General features: G+C 41.0%; 1 protein-coding gene across 6 annotated transcripts in view; it reads left to right on the forward strand.

The window, feature by feature from the left end:
- Nucleotides 1-13,541: 13,541 nt before the first annotated feature.
- The window catches only part of LOC121906516 (phospholipid-transporting ATPase IH-like), a 36,953-nt gene continuing 25,967 nt past the window's right edge, over nt 13,542-24,527 (forward strand). For 2 of the 6 annotated variants that reach the window (XM_042425402.1, XM_042425403.1), the window contains exons 1-3: nt 13,543-14,108; nt 23,860-23,982; nt 24,247-24,336. In XM_042425402.1, the coding sequence (XP_042281336.1) occupies nt 14,070-14,108; nt 23,860-23,982; nt 24,247-24,336 (252 nt within the window). In that variant the 5' untranslated portion in view covers nt 13,543-14,069. Of the gene's footprint in view, nt 14,109-23,859; nt 23,983-24,246; nt 24,337-24,527 lie in introns of all 6 variants that reach the window. The other 4 variants (XM_042425399.1, XM_042425404.1, XM_042425401.1 and 1 more) reach the window with 3 other exon arrangements.

Consider the following 24,527-nt stretch of genomic DNA (forward strand, 5'->3'; position numbering starts at 1 on the left):
CAGATGTAACATTATGAATAACTAACTCCGGTGTATGTGAGTTCAATACAATGATGTCCAGACTGGATTGTTTGGTTTATGAAACTCATGGCACTGATCAAAAGTGGCCATACATTTAAAATGGGTTATTTCAAACACTGTTTTTGTTATTGTGAATTCTGTATTTTTTCCTGAAACTCTAAAATAAGGTTAGTGTATGTAAAACACTGGGGTTGGGAAAATCTCATGAAATAAATAAATATTGCAAGCACTCATATATTTTTCTTTTATTTAATTCAAAAGCGGCAGTCCACTAGACATTTCAGGCTGCAGCTTCCTCGGTGTGTGTAACTATTCAGTGATTATAATGACACCAACTCCATCCGTTAATAATATATTAGGGCTATAGCTGCTTAAGTATTTACATTACAGGTTATTAAAAATATATTCAACTCACAATATGAGACAAAACAAACTATCAGAATAAAAAATGTAGAAAAAAAAACGTTCAGAAAGGCCAATCTTTCAAATAGCTATTCATATAGAGATCTGAGAATAAAACCTAATAAAAACACAAAGAAAGTGAAATTCAAATGATGGTCAGTGTTATTTTCTTTTCACTTTTTAACTATCTAATGGAAAATAGGATATGTAAAGGTTATTCATTCAAATTAAATCAAGACAGACATCATTAAGAAAATATTAATTTGACAGATACAACATTGAAGTTTTGAGTTGACAGAGAGACGTTTCCTTTTTAAAAAAAGAGTCCTTAGACACAAAACATGCTGAGCAGAACACTTTCCTTTGAAAACCTGTGCAACTTGTGTTTACATTTAGTGGCAAATCAAGCCAAGCATGAGATGAACATTAGCTTTATTCAGTTAATTTTTTAATTAAACAGTAGGTCTAGTGTGGCTTGTTTGTCACTAGAGGTACTAATAAAACAATTACATAGAAACAGTGGCTATAATATCATTCAGTGTTCCCACAATGTGTCTTTCACTGAGCCTTTTAGCAGCGTCTCTGAGCTTGAAAACCAAACGTCTCAGATAGGATCTCTTTTAGCTCTGATCCGTTAGCTAGTTTGCCTCTCTCTTACTGTAGCTGAATTTGTGCCGTGGCTCAGGCTGCAGCCTGGTCCAACAACATCACTCTCTGACCCCTGCAGCCTGACAGGCAGCTCTGATAAACTCATATCACACATGACAGGGAAACCGAAGACCTGGCCTAATTAGCAGGCGGGACGAGAAAGATGGATAGGTGGGGGGAGGGGGGGGGGGGGGGGGTAAAGAAGATTGAAAATCAAAACGAGGAAGACTTTATTAACAGAGCTGGTGACCCCTGGTTATTTATTCATGGGATTACTAAAGAGGACTTTGGAACACAGTGCCCTGCCAAGTTCCCAAGAACCATGTTGTGCCTGTTTGCTGTTTTGCTCCTGTTAGGTTGCCAAGCATCACAAACTACCCTCTCTTTCTTTCTCTCTCTTTCCCTCTCTCCTCCTCTGCCTCACATACACCCATACAAACACATGCATGCACTTGACACCTTCCTCAGTAGACTTACCTGTCCAGGTATTCCAGTAATCCAGGCCAAGCCTTGTCAGGTGGAAGAAAGTCTATCCCAGGGCGGCGACAGCAGGGGGAGGAGGAGGAGGAGGGAGAGTTGCAGTAAGTCTAGCCGGTGGTGGGGTGGAGGAGGGAGGGAGAGGACCAGAGACAGGGGGCAGGTAAAGGGGATCGTATTCAGGCTCCTGGGGACAGGAGGCTTGGCGTGGCACCGCACTGCCCACCCAACATCAACACTCTCAGGTTCCCTGGCTCAGATGGGCCAGATAATCACCCTCTCTCCACAGGGACCATCTGGAGGTAGGGAGGGAGGTGAGGGCCATATTTTATTTCCATATAACATAAATTCAATCATCTGCTGGCAAATTAAAAAAACAAAGCAAAACACTAACTCTCTCTCTTTTTTTTTCCCCTCCCCTGACTGGTGATTCACACGCACAACATGCAACACGCGGGCCAGAGAAAACATCACACGTGTTCACGCTCACAGCAGTGTTCCCTCTCATCTCTGAGTGTCTCTAGTTTGATTGACGCTCCTATCCCAGTGGAGATCAGAGGACAGCCACTGTGATTATCATCTCACCGTGGTAACCTAGACCCCCCTAATCCCATAATAATCCTTCACAGTCAGTCAGCACAGGAGTATCCTGACCTCCTGCAAAGAAATCACATGCACACAAATACACGTGCATATACACAGACATACACACAATTTGACACTTTTTTTTGCATTATGTTCACATTTTTAAACAAAACAAATACTAGAGGACACCAGTTCTGTCTGACACTATTTTGTTATATTTCCAGTACCACCATTTAGCTCTAATTATATATACAGGTGGCAGCTGACTGCAGACAAAGAGCAGCACCTCAGAGTACTTTATTCTTTTTTTTAGGTTTCCCTGACACCTGCAAACCTCTCACTGCCGATCTATGGACAATATTAAGACAATAGTGGCTTAGTCCTCCAGACTGTGGTCCTAAGCACAGCCCACCTCTGAAACAGACACTTGCCTGCTGCCACGCATTTACAACGGCAACATCTGGTGTATTACCTGTAAGGTTTGAAAACATGTCAGAGATACTGTTGCACAGTTAAGCCACAGCCTGTTAATGTCTGTACATTCTCACAGATAAAAAAAAAGCTTATAACCTTAACAAACATATAATTTCTAGATTTAGTGAGCCTGCAAGTGGACTTAACAGTGAACTCTGAACAATAAATTCAAACACAAGCAACTGATATTATGAAACTTCCTGTTAGACGAACTTGACACCTGGAACAAGGACAACTAATTAAAAAGACATGAACCTCTGGACAATATACAAAAACACAGAAATAAGTGCAATAAATATTGAGATATCTTACTTCTTAAAGAACCATTTGTCATTAACAGATATCAACCTTCCTTGAAGAGTGGTCGACAAATTTCTAACATACTGAATTTGTTTAAATGATACAATACAACTGAGCAATCAGATCGCATACACAGTATGTGTATGTAAGTTGTTTCCTGACACTTTTACCATCTCCTGATGATGTTTTTAATGTAAAACCGAAAGCTAGAGTAATGCCCTTTTTTGGAGTAACTCTTCTATTAACAGACACGTCAACAACTTGCTTTGCAACCCTTTGGAATATACAACAGAGATTTGGTTTCATGTGTGTGATGCAAAAAATGAAAAACGACACTACACATGGGATAAGAAGGACAGAAACTGATGGAGTCAAGGACAGGTGGATTCTCTATCATTTCATCAAAATTCACAGTTATTGTGTTTCCAGCAGCAGCAACAGTACTTCATTTAGAATAAAGAAACAGTATGTTGGTTGGTGGAGGTGCAGCACAAAGTATGTGCAATTATATGCAGGAGAGCCACTTTTTTTTACTGGGCATTGAATTTACTTTGCAAAAATCTCTGATGCATGCAGGTAAATATGTACAGTACTGTGTAAACGTTTTAGGCACTAAAAGTAAAGTGAGGATGCTTCCAAAAATAATGCCATGAATAGTTTTTATTTATCAGTTAATTTCATACAAAGTTCTGTAAATAGAAGAAACCTAAATGAAATAAATATCTGTAGTGACCATGCTTTGCCTTTAAAACAGCACCAGCTCCCATGGGTACACTTGCACAGGTTGTTCCTGCATCTTGGAGAAGTTGCCACAGTTGTTCTGTGGATTTAGGCGTGCTTCTGTGTCTTCATGTAATCCCAGACTGACTCGATGGTGTTGAGATCAGGGCAGTAATCTTCATTCTTCTTGTCACTGAAGATAGTCTTTTATGACTCTGGCTGTATGTTTAGGGCCATTGTCATGTTACAGAATAAATTTGGGACCGATCAGATGCCTCCTTGATGGTATTGCATAATGGATAAGAATCTAAATATCTAAAGTGCCTAAAACTTTGGCACAGTACCACATGATCATAATGTTCTCTTTTTTTTTTTCCTTTATTCTCTTTTAATGATGCGTTTTGCCCTCCGACCTGTGTTTATTATCCATCCGTCTATATGTTCCCTGTGCACGGGCATGCTCTGTGAGGTAGTTTGAGTCTGTCACTGTGAGGTAACAACAGCCTTTCTGAAGAAGTAGAGTGATGTGTGGTTTGCTCTCATGCAGTGGGATGACTGCAGTGAGATAAGTGCAGTGACTACAGTGAGGTGGGCTCTTCAGGGGGTCTGGGAGTCGGTGCAGGGGGTCTGGGAGTCAATGTTTAACAAGCTGTTTCAGCATTGCTTTACAGACAACATAAAAGTGCAGACAGGACAAAGAAAGACCCTGCAAGTCTGTGTGTGTGAGTGTGGATATGATAATAACATATGACTATGGTTAGTTGAAGAGGCACACCCTATGCACACATTATAAGTGGTCCAAATGGGTTATTATACCAAACCTCCTTGGAAGAAATTGGTTGCTCTGGTTTAATTTTTTTTTTCTTTTGACAAAGTGACAAAGTGTGCATGGTGACAATCAAGATCTCACTCACACATTCCTGGCCTAACTGTTGATATCCAAATATAAAAAATATACGTCGATTACTTTTGACTAATTGACAAGAGTTTGATATGTTCTTTTTTATTCCTTACAGCTCATGGCATTTTGATATCGGTGATTATATTGATCCCAGCTCTGCCTCAGTAATCAATCAGAGCCATTATCTCCACACACATTGGATTTTCTGAAATTTTGACTTTGGTAGCTTCATCTCAATGCTCTGCAGCAATAATCTGTTGACTGAATTGATCGAAACATTTGGATTCACTTTGGATTCATTTTTTTCTGCCTGTGGAGAAAAAGAACCATTAATGGGACATGGTGTTTTCTTTCACTGAAGCTTTTCAGAACCTTCACAAATCTTGACACAACACGGTAAAGTCTTGAAAGTAAAGATAACTCACAGCAGGACCAGATTTAGGTTAAGTCATTTTCAGGTCATTTGTATTCATTTTCACGTTCTAACTTTAGCTGTGTTCAATGCTGTGTTCAATATTCATAAACTCTACCAAAAACTTTCCATAAAGAATTTAAAAAAACACATGCCAACAGGTGGCAATGCAAAGGTTAAAGTGTAAGTTTTTCACAGTGAATGCAATTTGATTCATATGTTCCTGGCCAAAGTAATAGCCATAATTTGTCTACCTAAAGTGCAAATGGTTATTTATTCTTGTTTTTTTCTATAAAGCCATTTGCCATAATCATTTTTAGTGGTAACTGGGAAACTGGGGCAGGGGCTTGGGCTGGAAATTGGGAAGCAGGAATGGAGGCTTGACCAGAAGCTGGGAACCTGGAGCTGAGGCTTAGGCTGGAGGTTGAACAGAAGACCACTGGAGCACAGGAACTAGTGACTGTTGCAGCTCAGGGAAAGGGGACCTCTGCAGCTCAGGAACAGGACTGCCACAGTTCAGCAGGAACAGGGGACTGCCACAGATCACCAAGAACAGGAGACTGCTGCAGCTCTTGAACAGGGGAATGCCGTAGTTCAGCAGGAACAGGGGACTGCCACAGCTCTGGAACAGGAGACAGCTGCAGCTGAGGAACATGGGGCTGCTGCAGATCAACAGGGGACTGCTGCAGATCAGCAGGAACAAGGGATCATTGCAACACAGGGACAGGCTGGGTGTCAGTAGTGGCACTGGGCAGCAGAGACTCTGGCATGGGGCAGCAGAGACTCTGTGGTGCTGAGCTGCTGAGAGAGCCAATGGCACCTGGAGCCATGGGGACCTCACCCCCTTTGAGAGGTGAAAATGACAAGGCATGTCCCCTCAAAGGGTGACAGCTGGACATCAGGATGGCTCCTCAGCTGATGCATATTAGGTTCTTGGGGTTCAGGAAAGGCAGGATCAGGACAGGTGGATAGTGGGCTAACCGGCTCAGAACAGGTAGATAGCAGGCTAGCTGGTTCAGGACAGGCAGGTTGCAGGCTCACAAACCAGAACCTAACCATGTCAGCAGGGGCTGGAGCTGGCTGCAGGTTGGCAGACTAAAGACTAGCTGGAGCTGAAACTGGATCTGCAGCTGAAGTGGTCAGAATCTCTTCCAGATTAGGCAGTAGTTTCAGCAGCCGCAGTTTAGATGAAACAAGGCAGTACTAGATAGAGAGCTGCATCAATGCTGGGGGTCTCATGGCAGCGAATCACTCCACAGCATACAGAACTTCATTTACCTCCTGCAGTGAGAAAACTGGGTCTGCTGGGTATATGTCTTTGGCCAGATCGTACTGTTGATTGAGGCAGAGCAGATGAACCCAATTGCAGTGAGGAGATGGGGATATGATAAGAATAAAGTATTTATTTTGAAGGCTGGGGAAAGGGAAAGCAGGCCTGGGGAAGCTTGGGCATATAGCTGGGAAACTGGGGCTGGAGCTTGAGCTAGAAGCTTGGAACCAGGAGCGGAGGCTTGGGCTGGAAACTTGTAACCTAGGGCTGAGGATTGGGCTGGAAGCTGGGAAGAGCGGGAGTCCAGGGCAGGGCAGCAGGGCCGATGAAACGAGGGGAGATGGGCAAGGGGAGACAGGAGACAGGAGACAGGAGACAGGAGACAGGAGACAGGAGACAGGAGACAGGAGACAGGAGACAGGAGACAGGGTAGATGAGATGGTCAAGAAGCTACGATCTGGCAGAGTGGAAGTGGCAGGGCTGAGTATTTGTAGAAGGCTTGATTACTGAGATGAGGTGCAGCTGGTGTGGCGCTGCTCTGACTCCAGCACACTTGTCTCCGCTCACACAATCACACACACACAAGGAGAGAGAGGGAGAGAGCCACTGTGAGAGTGACAGCAGGTTAGGGTGACACAGGATCATGAAAAAGAAACCATGTCTGGACCAGTTACTGTTTGTGTGATTTTACATTAAGCTTTGTCCAGCTTAGCAACGCATCAGCTTGTAAACTGATCCAAACTGAGGGCTACAAAAGTTGTTAATGTTTGCAACTCAAGTAATTAATTAATACAAATAAAGGTTTAAAAAATGCAACAGAAAACAAACAAAATGGATGGTATTGATTGAATTGACACTTGACAGTACAAATTCAAGCCAAAATTAAACCTTAAAAGATGTAATTTAGCCTCTAGAATTCTGTATTGAAGAAGCTGTTTCTGACATTTCTACATATCATATTTTCCCTAAAGTACTGAAATCACCACAATTTATACTAGCTCAAACTTGTCTGATCTGAGCCACATCGAGGTTGATATTGTCTCACTGGTTGATCTCATTCTCCTCCCATCTGAATCCTCTGAAACCTGTAGCTGCTGATTGACTCTACACTTTGCATGTTTTGTTCAATCACAGATAGAAAAATCAGTAGCCCAACATGCTGTTAAGGGCACAGCACTGTGTAGATGATTGTACAAAGAAATACTTATGTGTCATATACTAGTTTATAGTTCATCTTGGCGCCAAACACAATTGCTGCACATGGGAACATGTTTTCAGAGTGACCAGACCTGGCCTGAAATCCAACACATTTATTCCTCTGCTGTTGTTAGCTAAATAAATACAGCTGGCCACTTGGTATATAATCTGCAAGTATTTTTTTTAATAATTACACACAGTATCAGATCCTTACTTTGTCTCACTCCCCTCTTTTTCTGTGTCTCAGGTATACATGCAAACATACACAGAGTCACTTTGGGAAAAAGAGTGCACACACCCACACTGCAGGGTATCACATTTTTATGACTCGTCTCAGTGGTGTAACTACAGTACACATCCATCTCTTCGGCATTAGCGTGATAGATGTATTTTTCATGCTGCCATTAAGGCTGAAGCAGTATGCTGTGCAAGGCTTGTGTGTATGCTAATGTGCCCTCTCACACCTGCAGCTTCCAATTACCCCTGAGGAATGGAGCCAAGACTCGGTTTGCAGCCACCAGCAATAATATGAGTAATGGCAAAATTGCACAAGTCTTTTGTAGAAAATTGAAAAAAAGAAGAAATCATTCAAGAGGGGGTTGGAGAGGGCACGGAACAAGAGGCAAGAAAGGGAAAGAGAAGAGAAGTGAAGGCAGAGAGAGGAAGAGGAAGTGTGAGGAAGAGAACAATGCAGGGGTTCCACGATTTTGCTCTGAAATATCTGTCACACTTCCACTGTGTATTGATTTACCCTCTTTGAGCAACATGTACAGCAGAACGCTATCAACTTTGAGGTTTGATGCTTTCCTCAGATCAAGATTAAGCACAGTCTGAGGGAGGCTGTAGGATGAAATAGAGATGCCCAGAAGCATCCATCTTGCTTTTCTGAATCATCTCAGCACCTCAATCAACTGTACCCGGGTTCATAACTGATTTGTTTTTCCTTTCTTGTACTCGGTTGGCTACTGGCAAAACAAGCCAACTATGTTTTCCCTTTCTTCTACTCTCTCTGCTCCATGCAGACAGAGCCAACTATGCTGATTAGATATTTGTTATGACCAGAAAGAGAGAGAGAGACAGATGATACTTGATAGGCCTATTTTCTGGGTATTGAGCTCCTGATAGTGTATGTGTATGTGTGTGTGTGTGTGTGTGTGTGTGTGTGTGTGTGTGTGTGTGTGTGTGTGTGTGTGTGTGTGTGTGTGTGTGTGTGTGTCTGACAGGGAGGTATTAGGGGTCCTTGTGGCTGCTGGCCTCGATAACAGGGGGCGGAAAATCAATCACCTCCTTTGACAGCCATGTGAGTGGCCCCACCTCTTTATTTCCCTCTCCTCCCTTCTGTTTCTCTCTGTGTCTTGTCACTTAGCAGATGATCTAGACAACGTGCATGCAGGAAACCATAAGCACAGATATGTACACGCACATGTCATAGCCTATACAGCCATGCACACACACACACACACACACCCATATGTGAAAGTGGGAAGCACCTGGTAAAGCCCTGGCAGGATTAGTGAGTCGTATGAGTTGGTTACGGTGAGGAACACATGTTCAGGTCACTGTCTCTCTGACTGCACTGTGTTATTGCTCCAAACACTGTTCTTCTTATTATACTCCCCTCTCTGCTTTTCTTTTCTCTCCCCTTTCCATCCGCAACCCACCCCCCACCCCCACCCCCCTCATCTCTTTCTCTCCCTCTCTGCACATGTGTGTGTGTGAATATGTTTAAGGGGTGAGGAGGGGGGCACCAAATCCGTAGAGAGGACTTGGCAGTTGCTCTTCTCCCTCTCGCTTCATTGCTTCGGTCCTCCCCAAATCCTATTTCACGGTGCCAAGCATCCGCTCCCTGGGATCTCCACAGCTCCCATCTCCAGACGCAGGTTTAAGCCCCTCTCTTGGCACCCAGACTGGGCATGGAGAGAGAAGGCATGTGACGCACATGAACACCACCAGAGACACAAACACACCTATTATCTTTGCTCAGAGAGGGGCCCGGCATCCTGCAGTGTGCGCAGTGCTTACTCACACTTAGTCTCGCAAGCTGTTTTAGTTACATTTAGTAACCTCTGACATGAGTTGAGAGGTCACACATGAGCTCGTAAGCTGGTTCACACCAAATGCACATTTACTCATTCATCAACTAAATCACTCAAGCAATCACTTGCACACCAGCACACTCAGAAACTCATTCAGTCAAGTAACAACAAATCAGCCTAATGTAGCTGTTGACACTGTTCTTCATCTATTAATAATCAGCAGACAAAACACTATAGGCCTAATTGTCACCTTCTGTTAATTTGTTCTCCCATGATACAGGGTAAACTCATGCATTAATGGTACTCCAATTACAACTAATCAAAGCAATTGATTAACCGCCAAATTACCTGACTCTACACCAACAGATCCATGGAGTAGATGTGAGCATGTTGCATTTAAGAGGCAACTAGTGTGCTTTTATGTAATGGCCACTAGATGGCACCATATACCTGAGTTTACAGTATGTTCATCAACACTCTTTTCTGTTCTCTGGTACACCTAAACAGTGATCAAGTAAGCTCTTGATTTTCCCAAATAATGTACTAATTTGCTTGGTGATTGTGATCAACCTTTCAACTCGCTGCCAGAGCTCATAACGCAAATTAGTGAAACCAACTGAGGCTGTCCCAATTTGCTTTCATCTGATTCAGGCCCTTGAAGATTCTTTTTCATCAGGAAATTAACATCAGCCAAATTCAGCAGGGCCAGTCATATACTTAACTGATAGTTATAACATCTCCCTTCACACTGTCTTTTCTTTCTTTCTTTCTTTCTTTCTTTCTTTCTTTCTTTCTTTCTTTCTTTCTTCTTTATCAAGGGGTTGAGCAGCAGCTATTATCCACAAACTAAAACTTGTTTGGATTTATTCATTCATATTTTTCAGTTTATAATTTGGTCTGTGATGGAGCCATTGATTCAAAATCTGGTGACACCACATTTTGTGCCAAACAACTATGTATTGTCAGTTAGCTCTAATATTAAGCAGACAAACTTCCAAAGTATAAATGGACATCAATTATATTTACAGGTCAGATATCACAAACAGTAAAAGTTCTGTTCACACTTCTAGAAACTTACAGCACTGAGGTTAACTCTGTAACATTTTACAATCAGGATTTTATTCATAATTAGTAATAAATAGCCTACTGTATCCATAAATTGTTGTCAAGTATCACTACTTTGGAATCTGTAGGATATCTATAGGTGGCGTTCATTGCAGGAATACTTCAAAATAAGTGCAGTTGTTCAGTTGTCTCTCAAATGTCACCCCACACCCTATTTTCCCGAGCCAGTGAGTTTAAATAGGGATAATTCATATCTACAGCAAAATAAGATCCACTGTTTGTGCTGATAATAGTACAGAGTCAGCTGCTCACACTGCAACATGAGCTGTAATGATGAAATACTGCATGAAAAAGTGATACTAAAAACCTTCTTTACCAATGAAAAAACTATACTGGAAAGCTTAAGTTTCTGATAATAATAAGCATGTCAGCATGGGTGGAAATTAGTACCTGCTATTATTGATTAGTACCTGAACCTGCTGTATATTAATTGGCCTAACTTAACCACTAGAATTCAGTACATTTCAGTCAACTCGCAATCTTATGGCAGCACAGATATATTTTATGAAATCGAAAGGTTTTTGCAGTTTAATCATTTCATTTCACTATTGATTTTCCTATTGACCCCCCACCTGTGTGCTTTGTGTATGTGGCCAAGTTCCCAGTAAGTACAGTGCTCATGGCAGACTACACATGGCAGCTTCCTTATATCCCCAGAATCCAGCTTTAATACTGATTTAAACTGACTGGCCTCATCTTTTCTGTGTGTCAATTAGTTTGAGGTAATTTGATTAAACACAACGTCATAAAACTAGTCCTATAGAGGGCCCCTCTACATGACAGGCACAAAAGATTAACTAGTAACATACATACAGTATGTTGATATTGTACTTTAGTGGTGCAAATTCCCTATCAAACTAATTACAAAAGACAATTGACATGCAGTGAATTTTGGACCCTTAGGAATATATTAATATACTGTAAATAATAATGGTTGGAGGTTTACACTACTGCACTAACAATGAGGACTTGCCAAAGGTGTACCCAGCCTTTTGCCCAACATGAGCTGGGTTCAGCTCAAGCCCACTGCAGCCCTGCAGAGGTTAAGTGGGTATTGGTGGCTGAATGGACTGGGTGTGAGCAGTTAAATGTATTTGTAAAGTAATGTGACACTGCTTGATTGCTAGAATAGCTGTCTCAGATTGCAGATTCTGCCCACACACAGGACTGTTGGCAACATGAGGAAAGTAACCCAGTGCCCCATATGTAGCTCTCCCTCACCCACACAAAGACAGAAGGAAGGAACAAACATTGACCCAGTTCCTCCACTCAGATGGAACGGTGATAGTCAGTCAACTATGTGATAATCACAGCAGCAGCAGTGAAAACATCAACCGTTGCATAGAGGCCCAGCTCATTTGGAAATCAACAACAGCTGCTGTCGGAGGAAAGAAAATCAGATCACATTTGGCATTTGCTTATCAGTACATGATCAGACTTTTTTTTTTTTTTTTTTTTTTTAGAAAATTGTAGAACAGCGAAATAGTTACAGACTTACAGATGGTTAATTTTAAAGATAGAGAAGTCAGTCAGTCTCTTCAGCATGCAAACAGTGAAAGTCAAAAAGTTATTTCATCAGCCACAGATTTCAGATTAATTTATTCCCCCAAAATTCAGCTTTTCAGGTGGTGTCATTATGGTATTTTTAATGGCATCTGTGGCATCCCTTTTTAAAATCTGTTTTTAATATTGTGGTGTTGACACATAAGTAAAAAGGGGATATGAGGCACTCTTATCATGACACAACATGACAATGACAGCACGCAACATATAATTCTCACCGCCTATAAACAAAGAGCATGTTGTAATCAGTCCACTGAGGCAGACTCATCATTAGACACCATAAAATGCCCTGGGGTCTTGAGGGAAGTAAACAGCAGCATCAGGCATTAGTCGGTCAGAGCTGAACGTGCTGGATCCCTATGCATTATTAATAGTGTCTGCGCTAATTGAAAGTCATAACTCCACAATGAAACGTCTAGGGCAGACATCACACCCTGCCATCCCGCTGCCAGAGGATCCCCTTAGAATATGTTAGAAGAATATTTTAGAATATTCTTTTACTCACAAATGCAGTAGTCACGTTTTGTAAGGTTTTGTTGCATTGTTGCATTGCATGACAATAGGCCCAACAATGGCACACAACTCAGGACTGCTCTTGTATTGCTGAAGTAAAATGAGCCCTGTTACATAACAGATACAGTCAACTTTGTCTTAAATGTTTCCCTCATCTGTTTACTTATTGTTTGTGTCTGCAAACCTGTTAATTTTGTTATTTGTTGTATTGGCTTGTTCACCACCTGGACTCTTGCATCTTTTCTCTCTACATCAAGGCTCACAGAGGAAATATGTTTTGAACCTTATTGTTTCATCCTTGACATTATGTAGTAGTGAGTGATTTAATGTCTTCCTTCTCACAGTGTCAAAGAAACTAAACTAAACACCTGATCATTATGCATAAAAAAAGCATGTGTGTGAAAGTGTAGCAAAGAAACAATACAACACAGTGAGGTTGCTACAAACTCACTGCTGAGCCCTGTAGGATTATTACATCATTATAGAAACATTGCAGTGGATTTTCATGCATGTGAGTGAGTGAGTGAAAGAGAGACTGTGGCGCATGTGCGCATGTGTAGCCTGAGTATGTTGTGGAAACAGGCAGCTGGCATTTAAAACATGTGAAATGACTTTGCCTAAATATACTCAGAGGTTAAATATACTGTTGGCAAAATAATTTCCTCAAAGAGATCTGCAATACACGCGAGCAATACATTGTACGGCAATACAATTTAAATCACTCATAGTTGCCCAAATTCCTTATAACATTGTCAAACCACAATCACAATGACATTCTGTATAGCCTATGGCTTTAGTTTTGTGTTTCATATTTTTGGACATGATTATAAACTTGTATTGGCGTCAGCTTTATTTACTCTGGGACCTCTGCATGTGGACATTATTATTATTATTATTATTTTATAGTACAGTATTCAGATGTGTTCCAGGAGAGGTGAGAAAATCTCAGTGCGCATGCGCATCGTAGTCATCTGACGGATGAGCGCTGTGGACGCTTCGCGTTACCGCTACACCCCAGGGCCACCGCTGTAACACAGAGCGGGACACGCAGCCTCCATGAGGGACCGTCTCCTGCAAGAGTAAAACTGTCAAACAAACGAAGAGTGACCAGGAAAGACTATCCGGAGGTTTGGTGGTTTGCATGCGGTGAAAGAGCTCCTGAAATGTAGCCAGCAGCGTGAGTGTGGGTCGTTGTAATCGCTCGGTCGCTGCATGGCTCTTCACAGGGATGCCATGAAAATCAGAACAGCCGACTGAGAGACCGCTGCTCCTCGCTATCACAGACACAGGCGGCGGCGGCGGCGGTGGTGGTGGTGGTGAGCGATGGATACTGGTGGAAAGATCCACATTAGGTAGCGTTTACGAAGATCCAAGGAGAGCTGACCGTCTCTGTCTCGTCTAGTCGCCGCCGGAGCTGTTTAAAGGATGGATTTCAGCCTGCTCCGGAATATCATCCGCAGATACGTAAGGGCCCCCGTCTGTCAACACTGTCACAACTGTGGCTCCGTGTCTGCAAGTGCAACAATATATAACATGCATGTTTCATTTGTCTGTTATTGCATCTAAAATACAGCATGTGTTGCAGATTTAATTGCCTGCCTTGCTCAGGTGGTGTTGACGCGCAGGGTGATAAACACTTCTGCAATGGTAAACATTTTACTCGAGCTGTTTTGGCAGGCCATTGACTTTGGGGGCTTTACAATGTTTTTGTGGAGCTGAATGGGGAATGTGCCAGTGGCTACAGATGCAGTGATGGCTGGTGAATGTGTAGAATAGAAATGAACTTGGCTGGCCCAGTTAAGTTGCTTTAGTGAGCCACAACATGCATGCATACTATCTCATGGCTTCCAGTTGGTCTGCAGAGGAAATAAATCCCCATCAGGACTCACTGGCTAGAGAGGCCTAGTGGGGACTCACACTTTGCAGCAGTAGTTTGTAATTTTCACCAAACACGCTGAGCAGCACTCACTTCCAGCCTGATGGAGCGATCAGCTGTGCAGGTTAAACTAGTGGGTTTTTAAGGAAAGGACATGCTGTCACTCTCCAGAGTCCAGCAAGGCCTCATCATTATCTCTAATCCATGATGTAGAAGTCTGTCAGTGAGCAGGAAATGTGCACATAGTTGTAACCATATTACTGGTTGGTCTCATCTGAATGGGCTGGTGCTGTCAGGAGCCTTTTTCACTATCTGCCAGGACAGATAGCAGCTGTTCAGTGGGCGTCTGAATTAGAGATAAAAAAGTGTCTAGTAGGAACCAGGGCTGACTTTTGACAGGCCCGGTTGACGTTCATCACACTGGGCACCTCGGGAGTATCAACACAGCTGCTCTATACAATCTGTGACCCTTTCACCTGACCTTAAAACTGGCTCAGGTGCTGTGAAGATAACTATCTGTGTGCTTATTTCTATATGTCTCTCATTTGCCAAGCTTGTATAAATGAGTTTGAGGAAGTGTGTGTGTGTATTTGTGTGTGTGTGTAGCAGTGTCGAGAGCTTGACGGATGCTCCAGCAGAGCTAATATCAGGGGAAGTCAGAACCCCGAGTGAGGCGGAGATGAGGAGGAGGAAGAGGAGGAGGGATGGATGGGGTCATTGAACACACCACTCATCTGTCACCCTCCTGTCCAGCCTTTTTCCTCTGCATCCTCACCGCGTGACATTATGAAGCAGACAAGGAATTAATCATTAATTCAATTATCCGGATATTGATTTAGAATTGGAGGGATGGTGGATGTATATTTAGCCTTTTATTACGTCACCTTCTGCTAACCCTGCCATATTTTCAACAGCTGCTCCTTTAATTAGACTACATAGGAGAACAAACATTACATCATGCAAGTTGATTAACGTGCAATAAGCAGGGCGTCTAAGCCTCTTCTCTGGACAGAGAGAGCATTAAACATCCAACAAGGTCACCACCCAAATGTAACCAAGCTTCAGTACTTTCACAATTTTGCTATTCAAACTAGAAATGCTGAATTAGTAAATCTTCTTCAGCCGTGAAAGGATGTGCTTCTGATTTAGTCCACCTAACTCCGCTCGGAAAGTTTATGAGCCTTTCACTTCATATTTTCTTCCTGTATTATTACTCTGTCATTGACTTGTGATTTGTCCTTGATGTATTTTTGTGTGAGGGAAATGAGTGTTTTTCAGTTCTGCCAGCTCTTGCTTTTGGTTTGGTGTATTTACAACATTCTAATATATTGATAAAATAAACATATCAGACTTGATTAAGGATAACAATCAAGTCCTGGATGCATATCTGTTGTCCCTGGTGTTTGTCCAACAACCTTTACCTTGACAGAAACAGGAATTCAGTATCTGACTTTAAAAAACAGGAAAGAAAAAAACAGCAAATATAATCATTTGAACATTTGCTAAGTGTTTTTCAGGAAGCAAACAACGTTAAAAGCATCAAAAAAGGAAAAAAATAAGTAGACAACAGTTGTATAGCATAGTTCAAGATGCTTTACTAGAACCTCAAGCAAGAATTTTGTTCTTGTTCTGTTAGAGATAATTGCATGATTTCATTTAGAGCTGCCCTATAATAGTTGACCAACTGTTAGTCGATGAGAAGAATCTTAGTCGACCAAGTTTTCATTGGTCGGTTAGTTGCAGAAAAAAACCCTCAGATTCAAGAGCTGCGACTTGTCAAAAACTGGTATACGGCTGGACCGTGTATGAAACGACGGATACAGGAAGTGGCGACACGTGCGACACCCAGCTCAGGCAACCAATGAAGTTACGCCATTGTTGATGTAACTTCATCACTCAGTCAGTGACCCGGTTCGCTGTGATAACAGAAGCACTGATTCCTCTGAAAATATCTGTCTGCTTCAGCACTTTCCTTCCGGAAAAAACTGCCTAAAATGAGAGATAGGAGGATTTAACAGAACTAATTGACCCACAGGACTGAAAACGTAACAACCGGCTCTCCTTTGCTGGTTGTTCCGACACATTCAGGATTATTACTGCTTTTGCCGGCGGCTCGCTTCATGTGCGCACTTGTAAAATTGACATTTTTAAGGCTCATTATTACAGTTTTGTGTTTCTCTGTAATCTACTACAGTGTTAACAATGTTACTCAAACCATTTTCTGATGCCCCAAAAATATATATTTAAATAATTAAATTAATATCATACACATGCAACAACTAGTCGAGTAATGACTTGAACTAACAACTACTGGTCGACTAGGAAAATCTTTGGTCAGGGGCAGCCCTAATTTAATTATACTAAACCGTCATCTTGACTCTTGGTACAGCAGCTGTCGCTGTGAAGTGAGTTGCCTGATGCACTCAATCAGTAACTCTAGACAGTTATTCAGATGTGTCCACTTTATAATGAGAAAGAAATTAAACTTTCTCGACGCGGCGCATTCTGTCCTGCTTATAAGCCTGTTTTCTGACTTCAGAAAAATTGCTGCTGAACTGAACCTGTACGGTTACAGTAAATGGTTCTTCTAAAGTAAAACGTGGTGTCCTGTTGTTTTTCAGTGCGTGAAGTTTAAATGGGACATTATGTTGTGTAATAACCTAATCTTTTCACCTATATTTTTACTCTACTGGTGTAAAAGAATGACTAAGCCTTCATGCTATAAGACATATTGTACAATAGGAGTGTGTGTTTGTGTGCATTCACTCTTGCTCTGGTATCTCAACAGCCCACGGTCCAGGACATGACAGGAAGAGATTTTATCTATAATAAGATTTATCTGTAAAATGACCTCTTGTGGTTCTTGTGTATGTGTTGGCCACTGTCGAGACACTCCCTTCTCTTGGGTGCCCTTTTGTCGTTTGGTAATAATAGCGATGGCGTGATGCCTCAGACTGGCGGAAAGCGTGAGAACTGCATGAGGTCATGATCTGGATAAGAGGGATGCCAGTGTGTGTGTGAGTGGTAGTCATATTAAAAATACCTGATGCCATGTAGGGGCTTAAATATGCTCTCTAACTTGTACAGCTTACCTTTTCACTTTCACAAAGCAGCCTCTTGTGATAAAAACATTTTGATATACATCAGTGTTGCGGCCATCGCTCATCTTGATTTACCCCTATCTCCCTCTGTTCTCACCCGTCTTTACATCTTATCTATGAATGTATTGCTGTTATTCCTGTGTAGACCTCTCACAACCTCAGCAGATAAAAGAGAAAAGCCAGTAATGTCTCTCTTTGATCAAAAGGGTGCCAGCAGGACCCGGAGTGCTGAAGGGCTTTAGAAAGGGTCCTCGCAACTTTACAGCTCTGTGAGTCCCCTGGCTGGTGTTGAAAGGCAGAACACAGCTAGATTACTGTTTGCCACATTAGCTCTCACAGCTAGAAACGGTTAAGGGTGGTCTATTCCTGTCCGCTGCCCCCCTTGGAGAAGGGCCCCAGTGGAGAGACAGAGGCTGTAGGTGACAAAAACACACAGGATTTGTGTTTGGGCCAGGTTTTGCCCACCAGTCTGTGTTCATATCAGAGAAAACAGCCATGTATTGGTGTTCTGGCACAGAAGAATGATTTTGTTTCTCAAAGTGTGCCCCTGCATTGGAGACAGAGGTTTCATTTCAAGACACCATTTCAAGCTTGTATTAGGATGTTGTCAGTGTTAAAATTCAGAGAAAATGAGAAAGAGGATTTTTTTTTTTTTTTTAGGATGCAGATTACGGTGGCGGGAGAAAAAGGAGAGAAGAGAGGGAGGGGAGAAGAGAAGTAGCACAGCTGGATTAAAGACTTATGTAACAGTTGGATCACGGCAAGTCAAGTGGGAGAGGAAGCATAGGCAATAACAGAATACAAATTTTGTTTTGTTCATTTTGAAGTAATCTTCTCATATTTATCCTTTTGATTTTGTTGCAGGTGTACAGATACCTGCGTCATTTGGTGACTTTTGTCATCAGTGTCAGTGACAGTATGTAAAGGCTGAAGATCCTGATTTCTTTCACATTTTCCAACCAACACGGTGTTACATCTGTGTTTTCTGTCTGCTCCTGATTTACCCCGAAAAGTTATTGTCTGATTAAATGTAATAACAGCTAATGGCATTTCTTTCTCCCTGTGAGCTATGTTCCCTCTCTTTATTTAATTAGTTTCATCCTCACTGCTGCATTTGATGTTTACTCTTTCATTCTAATTTGTTCCAAAAAAGGATTTTACACAGACGATACAGTTTAAGATGTCCTACTTGAGCCAAATGAAAGTACCAAGAAGATATTGAGAATATTGTCTGGAATATATTGTCGGTAAAACACTACTTAATATTTTCCTTAAAGCCCAAAGGTTTCGTTGTAATCTCTTGTCAAATCCACTTATACAGCATTAAATTAATGAGAAAATCCTACCCATTTGATCTCCAGTCCATATTTAATGAAGCTTTTGTGTAGTTTATGTTCTTTGCATTATGAACTTGCAGATTTAGCATAGTTGCCTGTCGCTGCGCTCTGTGTTGCTATGGTGATTAATGACAAATAAGTAGCAATAGAGTGCATGCTGAACAGGTAGGCGCTTTCGTTTTTAGATCAAGGTCTAGAGGCTCCTTTTATCTCTGCTCAATGCTACGACAAACGTCATAGCTTCTCTTAATAAGTTACTGCATTTCCTTTAATTTTCTTGCAGCTGTAATCCATCCTCTCATTTGAATGTAAGAAACACTTTGAGTTATATCAGTAAAATGTGACTCATACCAGCACCAGCTATTCTTAGATTCATAGGTTTCATAGGTTTATAGATCCTTAATTCTTTGTAACTACTTGCTGGTTTCAAATGAGATATTTACTAAATTGGATTGGACCAATAAAACTTAAATGTTATTGTTAGTAAAGATTTTTGTAAAGTGTAAATCAGTTGCTAAGAAACATTTGTAGTGCAGTCCAATCATCAATGCAACCAACTATGTAAACTCACTAGATACACTGTAGCATCACAAGCTAACATAACTGCTAACAATAACAGTTTCAAGGAGGGCTAGCAAGTTTATCTACCAATTCTTTATAAATGTAGATATGACTTTCTACTTTTTATTTTTATATGCTTACATGGAAAAATGCATAAATGGGTGTTTTAGGGTTAGTTGGTAATATTCTGTTTAACAGTTCAGAATGAGTTGGAAAGACCTGATTATGCTAACCTAACCAATGCTAATCTTAATGTTAAGCTAATGTTAATGTTAAGCTTAATGTTTTGTAATTTGAGGTATACTGTGTTATTTTTGTGAATTGTTATTTGAAATCTTTCCATTATTGTTAAAGAGCATTTTATGAAGTGCAAGGTCAGATACGTTGACCATATTTCATATTACATAATTTGGTCATATATCGGCAAGCTAATGTTTAGTAACAACTAATATCTACGTCAGAACCAGTTTGTGTGGTGAAATCTGTTTAAATTTAGTAAACAATTATAGCTAAGCTAAGTTTGAGCTCACAAAAAGCTGGTGCAACCGGCTATTACAGAGACTTTAATGGGTTATTTTTTCAAATGCTCTCAGGAAAAAATAAAAAAATTTCCCAAAACGTGGCCTGTAAAAATTATACTCCTTAGGTTAAAAGCTTTCCCATCCTGCACATGGGTGTTGTGTTACCATGTTTGTGTGTTTCTACATCCTTTGTGGACTTAACATGAGTAGTTCATTAAGGAAGAGCTCAGTCAGAAGAATTTGATCTGTGGGTTAATGAGGGATACCTTCTCAACGTGCTTTGTGCCTCTGCAGTGCAGCATGCCGGGACAGTGGAGGAGGGATGAGACATGATCATTTAATCAGGCCAGTTAATGGTGTATACCTTTTTATTACACCTCCGTGGCAGAAAGGAGCTACATCATGGGGACGGCATGGATAGATCATGGCACTGCTTGGGGTTAGGGGTCATTTTTCCACAATGGAAGTATGCAGCTCCATAACCCGGTGAAGTGCTATGGAGTGAAGCATAGGGACACCAATAGATAAAGCCAGAACCAGAAATACTCTCTGGGCTTTTTAAAGCAGCATTTTAAACCCTAAAAATAGCAGCTTCTGTTCTCTCATTGTGAATCCAGAGTTTAAAAAGTCTAAAACCATCTACCCAAGAGAGCGCACCACTACAGTTACAAACATAAAAGGAAAAGTTGCAGTGGTGGCATGTTTGCTGGTATCAAATCCATTCCGTCATTGTTGTTGATTGATGGTGATGTAAGACCAGCCTGCTGAGAGGCAGTTTCAGTGTTGATAATAAAGACAAAGCCTCCATGTCCTGCAACCAACCAGCCAGCCACTTTGTCTGATGGACCAGTAGAGTGAAAAGGGAACAGTGGACCGGGGATTGATACGGATCAGTGCGGATTAATGATCAGATAACTACAAACTACAGTGCAATCTCTCTGTGTCTTTCTCCATCCCTCTCCCACAGTTACACTGTTGGAGTGTGACACACACTGCCAGCAGATGGAGGGAACAAAGAGAGGAAGCAGCAAATACAGAAATATGAAGGGACGAGTGATGAAATGATGGAAATGTAGATTTAAGAAGAAAATGTCTGAGAAGTTGAAAGTGTTTTCGGATACGCTGGATACAAAGTGCTGAGCAATATGGTTGAAATCGTTATCTCAATATTAATATTCTGCAGACATATTCTGATATTGATGTAAATCAAAATAAGGTGAATGCAGGCAAAATCATGTGTGAAATAGTCAAACAATGTTTTCATTAAAAGACATTGTTTCTTGTTAAGAGATTTGTTAAGTTTACAATTTTAATACATTTATTGTCCAGCACAACAGGGCCCTAAGTAACTGAGATAGTTTGATGTGATTCTTGATTATTTGATACAAGCCTTGATTGTCCAGTTTTTCAAAGCTGCCGTAAAATGTATGCAGAGCTGTTAGAACAACAAGTTCTTAAGATCAAAACTGAAAAAGTGCAGTTTATTCAAAGTTAACTGGGTCATGACCAAGACTTTTCAAAAATACCTCTATAAATAAAATCAGATAAAAATGACTCCTTTTATCAGAGGCACCAATGGAAAAACTATTATCATTATTTTTTTTAGCTGAGATCATGTAAATTATTGGCAAATTATCAAGATTGGTTGGGGTGATTGTCATTAAAGACACTTAGCTAGTTGAGCATTAACAGGATTATTGTAGCTGGGTAACATTATGTCACTGTCAACCAGGATTATTTAAGCCATATTTTAACAACAGTGTTATTTTGGACTTTGACACCAGCAAACAAAACACTCTACGTAAGACAGATCCAGCAACCCAGCCACACTGTTTGTCAGTTTTTCGTTTTTTCTGAACACATTTGCCTCCCTCTTTGTTGCCTTTATTCACTGTTTTGTCATTATGTCTTAATTTCATTATTTTGTCCCCCCCTCCCCATCTCATGCTGCTCGCTCCCCTTCAATCTGCTACTCTTTGTCCACCTCACTTTCCATCTCTCTCTTCCTCCATTTCACTGTATCTCTCTGGGTCATGTTGCCCCCCCTAATGTTTTGGAGGGGTCTCAAGTCGGCTGACACTGTTGGCTTCGTGTCTATTTTTATCCCACTGCCAAGCGCCTGTTGATCACTGAGGATAAGTTTAGATCTGTGACTCTCTTTTCACTATTGCTTTGATTTTTAAGCCTGTACTGGTCATGAATTTTGACACAGTTTTTGACACAGTTTTTTGTTGCAGATTTTACTCGGAAAAGTTACATTAGCCTTCATTTGATCTTGTGTCTAAACTTAGTAAAGGATGTAAGCTTTCAGTAGTATTCAAGTGTCAACTTTGTAAGCTCATGGATTCGAATCTACAAAGTTACTGAAAAGACTTTGAAATTTGAGTGTGAAATTTACATCATGTGGGCTCCCAACACAAAGACATTAAAGTTTCGGTCATTGGCAACGAAGAGCTACATCTCTGCCAAAATGTTGAGGACATTTTAAGCAGTGAAGTGCAGCTTCCACTGAAGTGCTTGTCCCAGAACTTTTCTGCTAAATGTCAACATTTCTTTGAGCTGTGTCAGGCAGGCTGCGTTGCCAAAGGCTACACTCACATAGCCTACTCAGGCCAAAGCATTAGGAGCCATGTAGGAAGCCAGATGGAATCAAACAGCTGAATGGTGGGGTCTCTTGACTCTTGTTTGTTGTTGGAGAGAGCTTTTCTCACAATGGCATTTAACGAAGGACACCTTGGAAAAATATGTGCTGCTTTAAACTCCCAGAATGCACTCTGGTTGTCACTGGGGAGCCACTTAGATGTAATATAGATGAAAGATGAATGGAGATGGAAGTTTGCATACACAATGCGTATTCATTACTTTCAATCAAGACATTGGACCAAGAGAATAAATGCTGTTGATTTGTGCAAAAGTAAAAGAGAAATCTAGACTCTGAAGAGCTCCTGCAGGAAGGAGTGAAAAGATAAATGAAAAATCTACGGTTGTGTGACTCAGAGTTGATCCCACCTGCACACATCAACAAACATACTCTCATCCTTCAGTCAGCCCCATCTCGTCTGCATGATTGTATGTTAAAATTAGTGACTGAAGATGTGTCGCACAGTCAAACATCTTTCTTAAGCTTAATCAGGAATAGCTCTTTACAATTTATTTGAGGGTTAATGCATATATGAGGGATAAGATTTGGGGTTGTTTAGGGCTATAACTAACAATTGCTTTCAATATAGATTAATCTATCTATATTTTTTTTCAAATAATTGTTCAGTCTATATGTTTTGTCCATGCCAAATTTTCATTGTGACATCTTAAAATTGCTTGTTTTATCTAACCAGCAGTCCAAACCCAAAGATATCCAATTTACAATGATATAAAACAGAAAATCAGCAAATCCTTGCATTTGAGAAGCTGAAACTTTTGGCATTTGTGCTAGAAATATCACTTAAATGTCTAATCAATTACCAAACTATTAACAGGAGATAGATTTTCTGCTAAATGATCGATTAATCGACTAATCGTTTCAGCGTTACTATTGTCTGTGCTGAGAACAAAACAATACAACCAGTAAAATTTGGCATACTAGGCCTATGATGCAAAAAAAAAAGCAATATGTTTTAAAATGTAGATGTGTACATATACAGTGGACCCTGTATAGTCCATATTGTGTCGACTGCATTTAGTAAAAGCATGGTTTTAAAGACTATTAATAGAAAATAGGTTATGAGTTGTAAGCGAGCACAGATGAACAGTGTAATTTAACCTCATTTTTTTTCTCTCTACCTGTATTGCTATTTATATATATCTCTCTCTCTCTGTTAGTGTGTGGGGGAGGAGAACTGGGTGGACAATCGGACGGTGTACATCGGGCAGAAAGAACCCCCTCCGGGAGCTGAGGCCTACATCCCTCAGCGTTACCCCGACAACCGCATCGTCTCCTCCAATGTAGGCAACCACAGTCCATGATTCAACGCCATGATATTGTTTATCCTCATCACTATTCTTTTGTTTCATATTCAGACAACCATGTAATCTCTTTTGGGAGCCATGTTTTTTAAGGATGACACATTCCACTGTTCTTGTGTCCACTGTGGAAGATGACAGGAAACAGATTTCCCTCTTGGCAGAAGGATTGTCATGATGTGCCCATTGTCCTCCAACTTCTTGTTATGCATGTGATAATAGCTCTGCCGTCACTCTGTCCGACAGTACACCTTCTGGAACTTCATTCCCAAGAACCTGTTCGAACAGTTCAGAAGAATCGCTAACTTCTACTTCTTGGTCATATTTCTGGTCCAGGTGAGATTTCCAAGAACATGTATAAGCAGTATAAGCAGTTGTAGTCCTTCCACCTTTCCTCGTTTGATCTGAAAATACAACACAGAATCTCTCAGACAATACTTTGCCAGTTTCCCCGTATGTTCTTTTTAAAACAGAAAAAGAACAGCCTAAATATCATTTGCAGCTACTGATAACAAACATTGCATCTC

This window comes from Thunnus maccoyii, chromosome 11 (assembly GCF_910596095.1).
Source record: "Thunnus maccoyii chromosome 11, fThuMac1.1, whole genome shotgun sequence".
Taxonomy (NCBI): Eukaryota; Metazoa; Chordata; class Actinopteri; order Scombriformes; family Scombridae; genus Thunnus; species Thunnus maccoyii.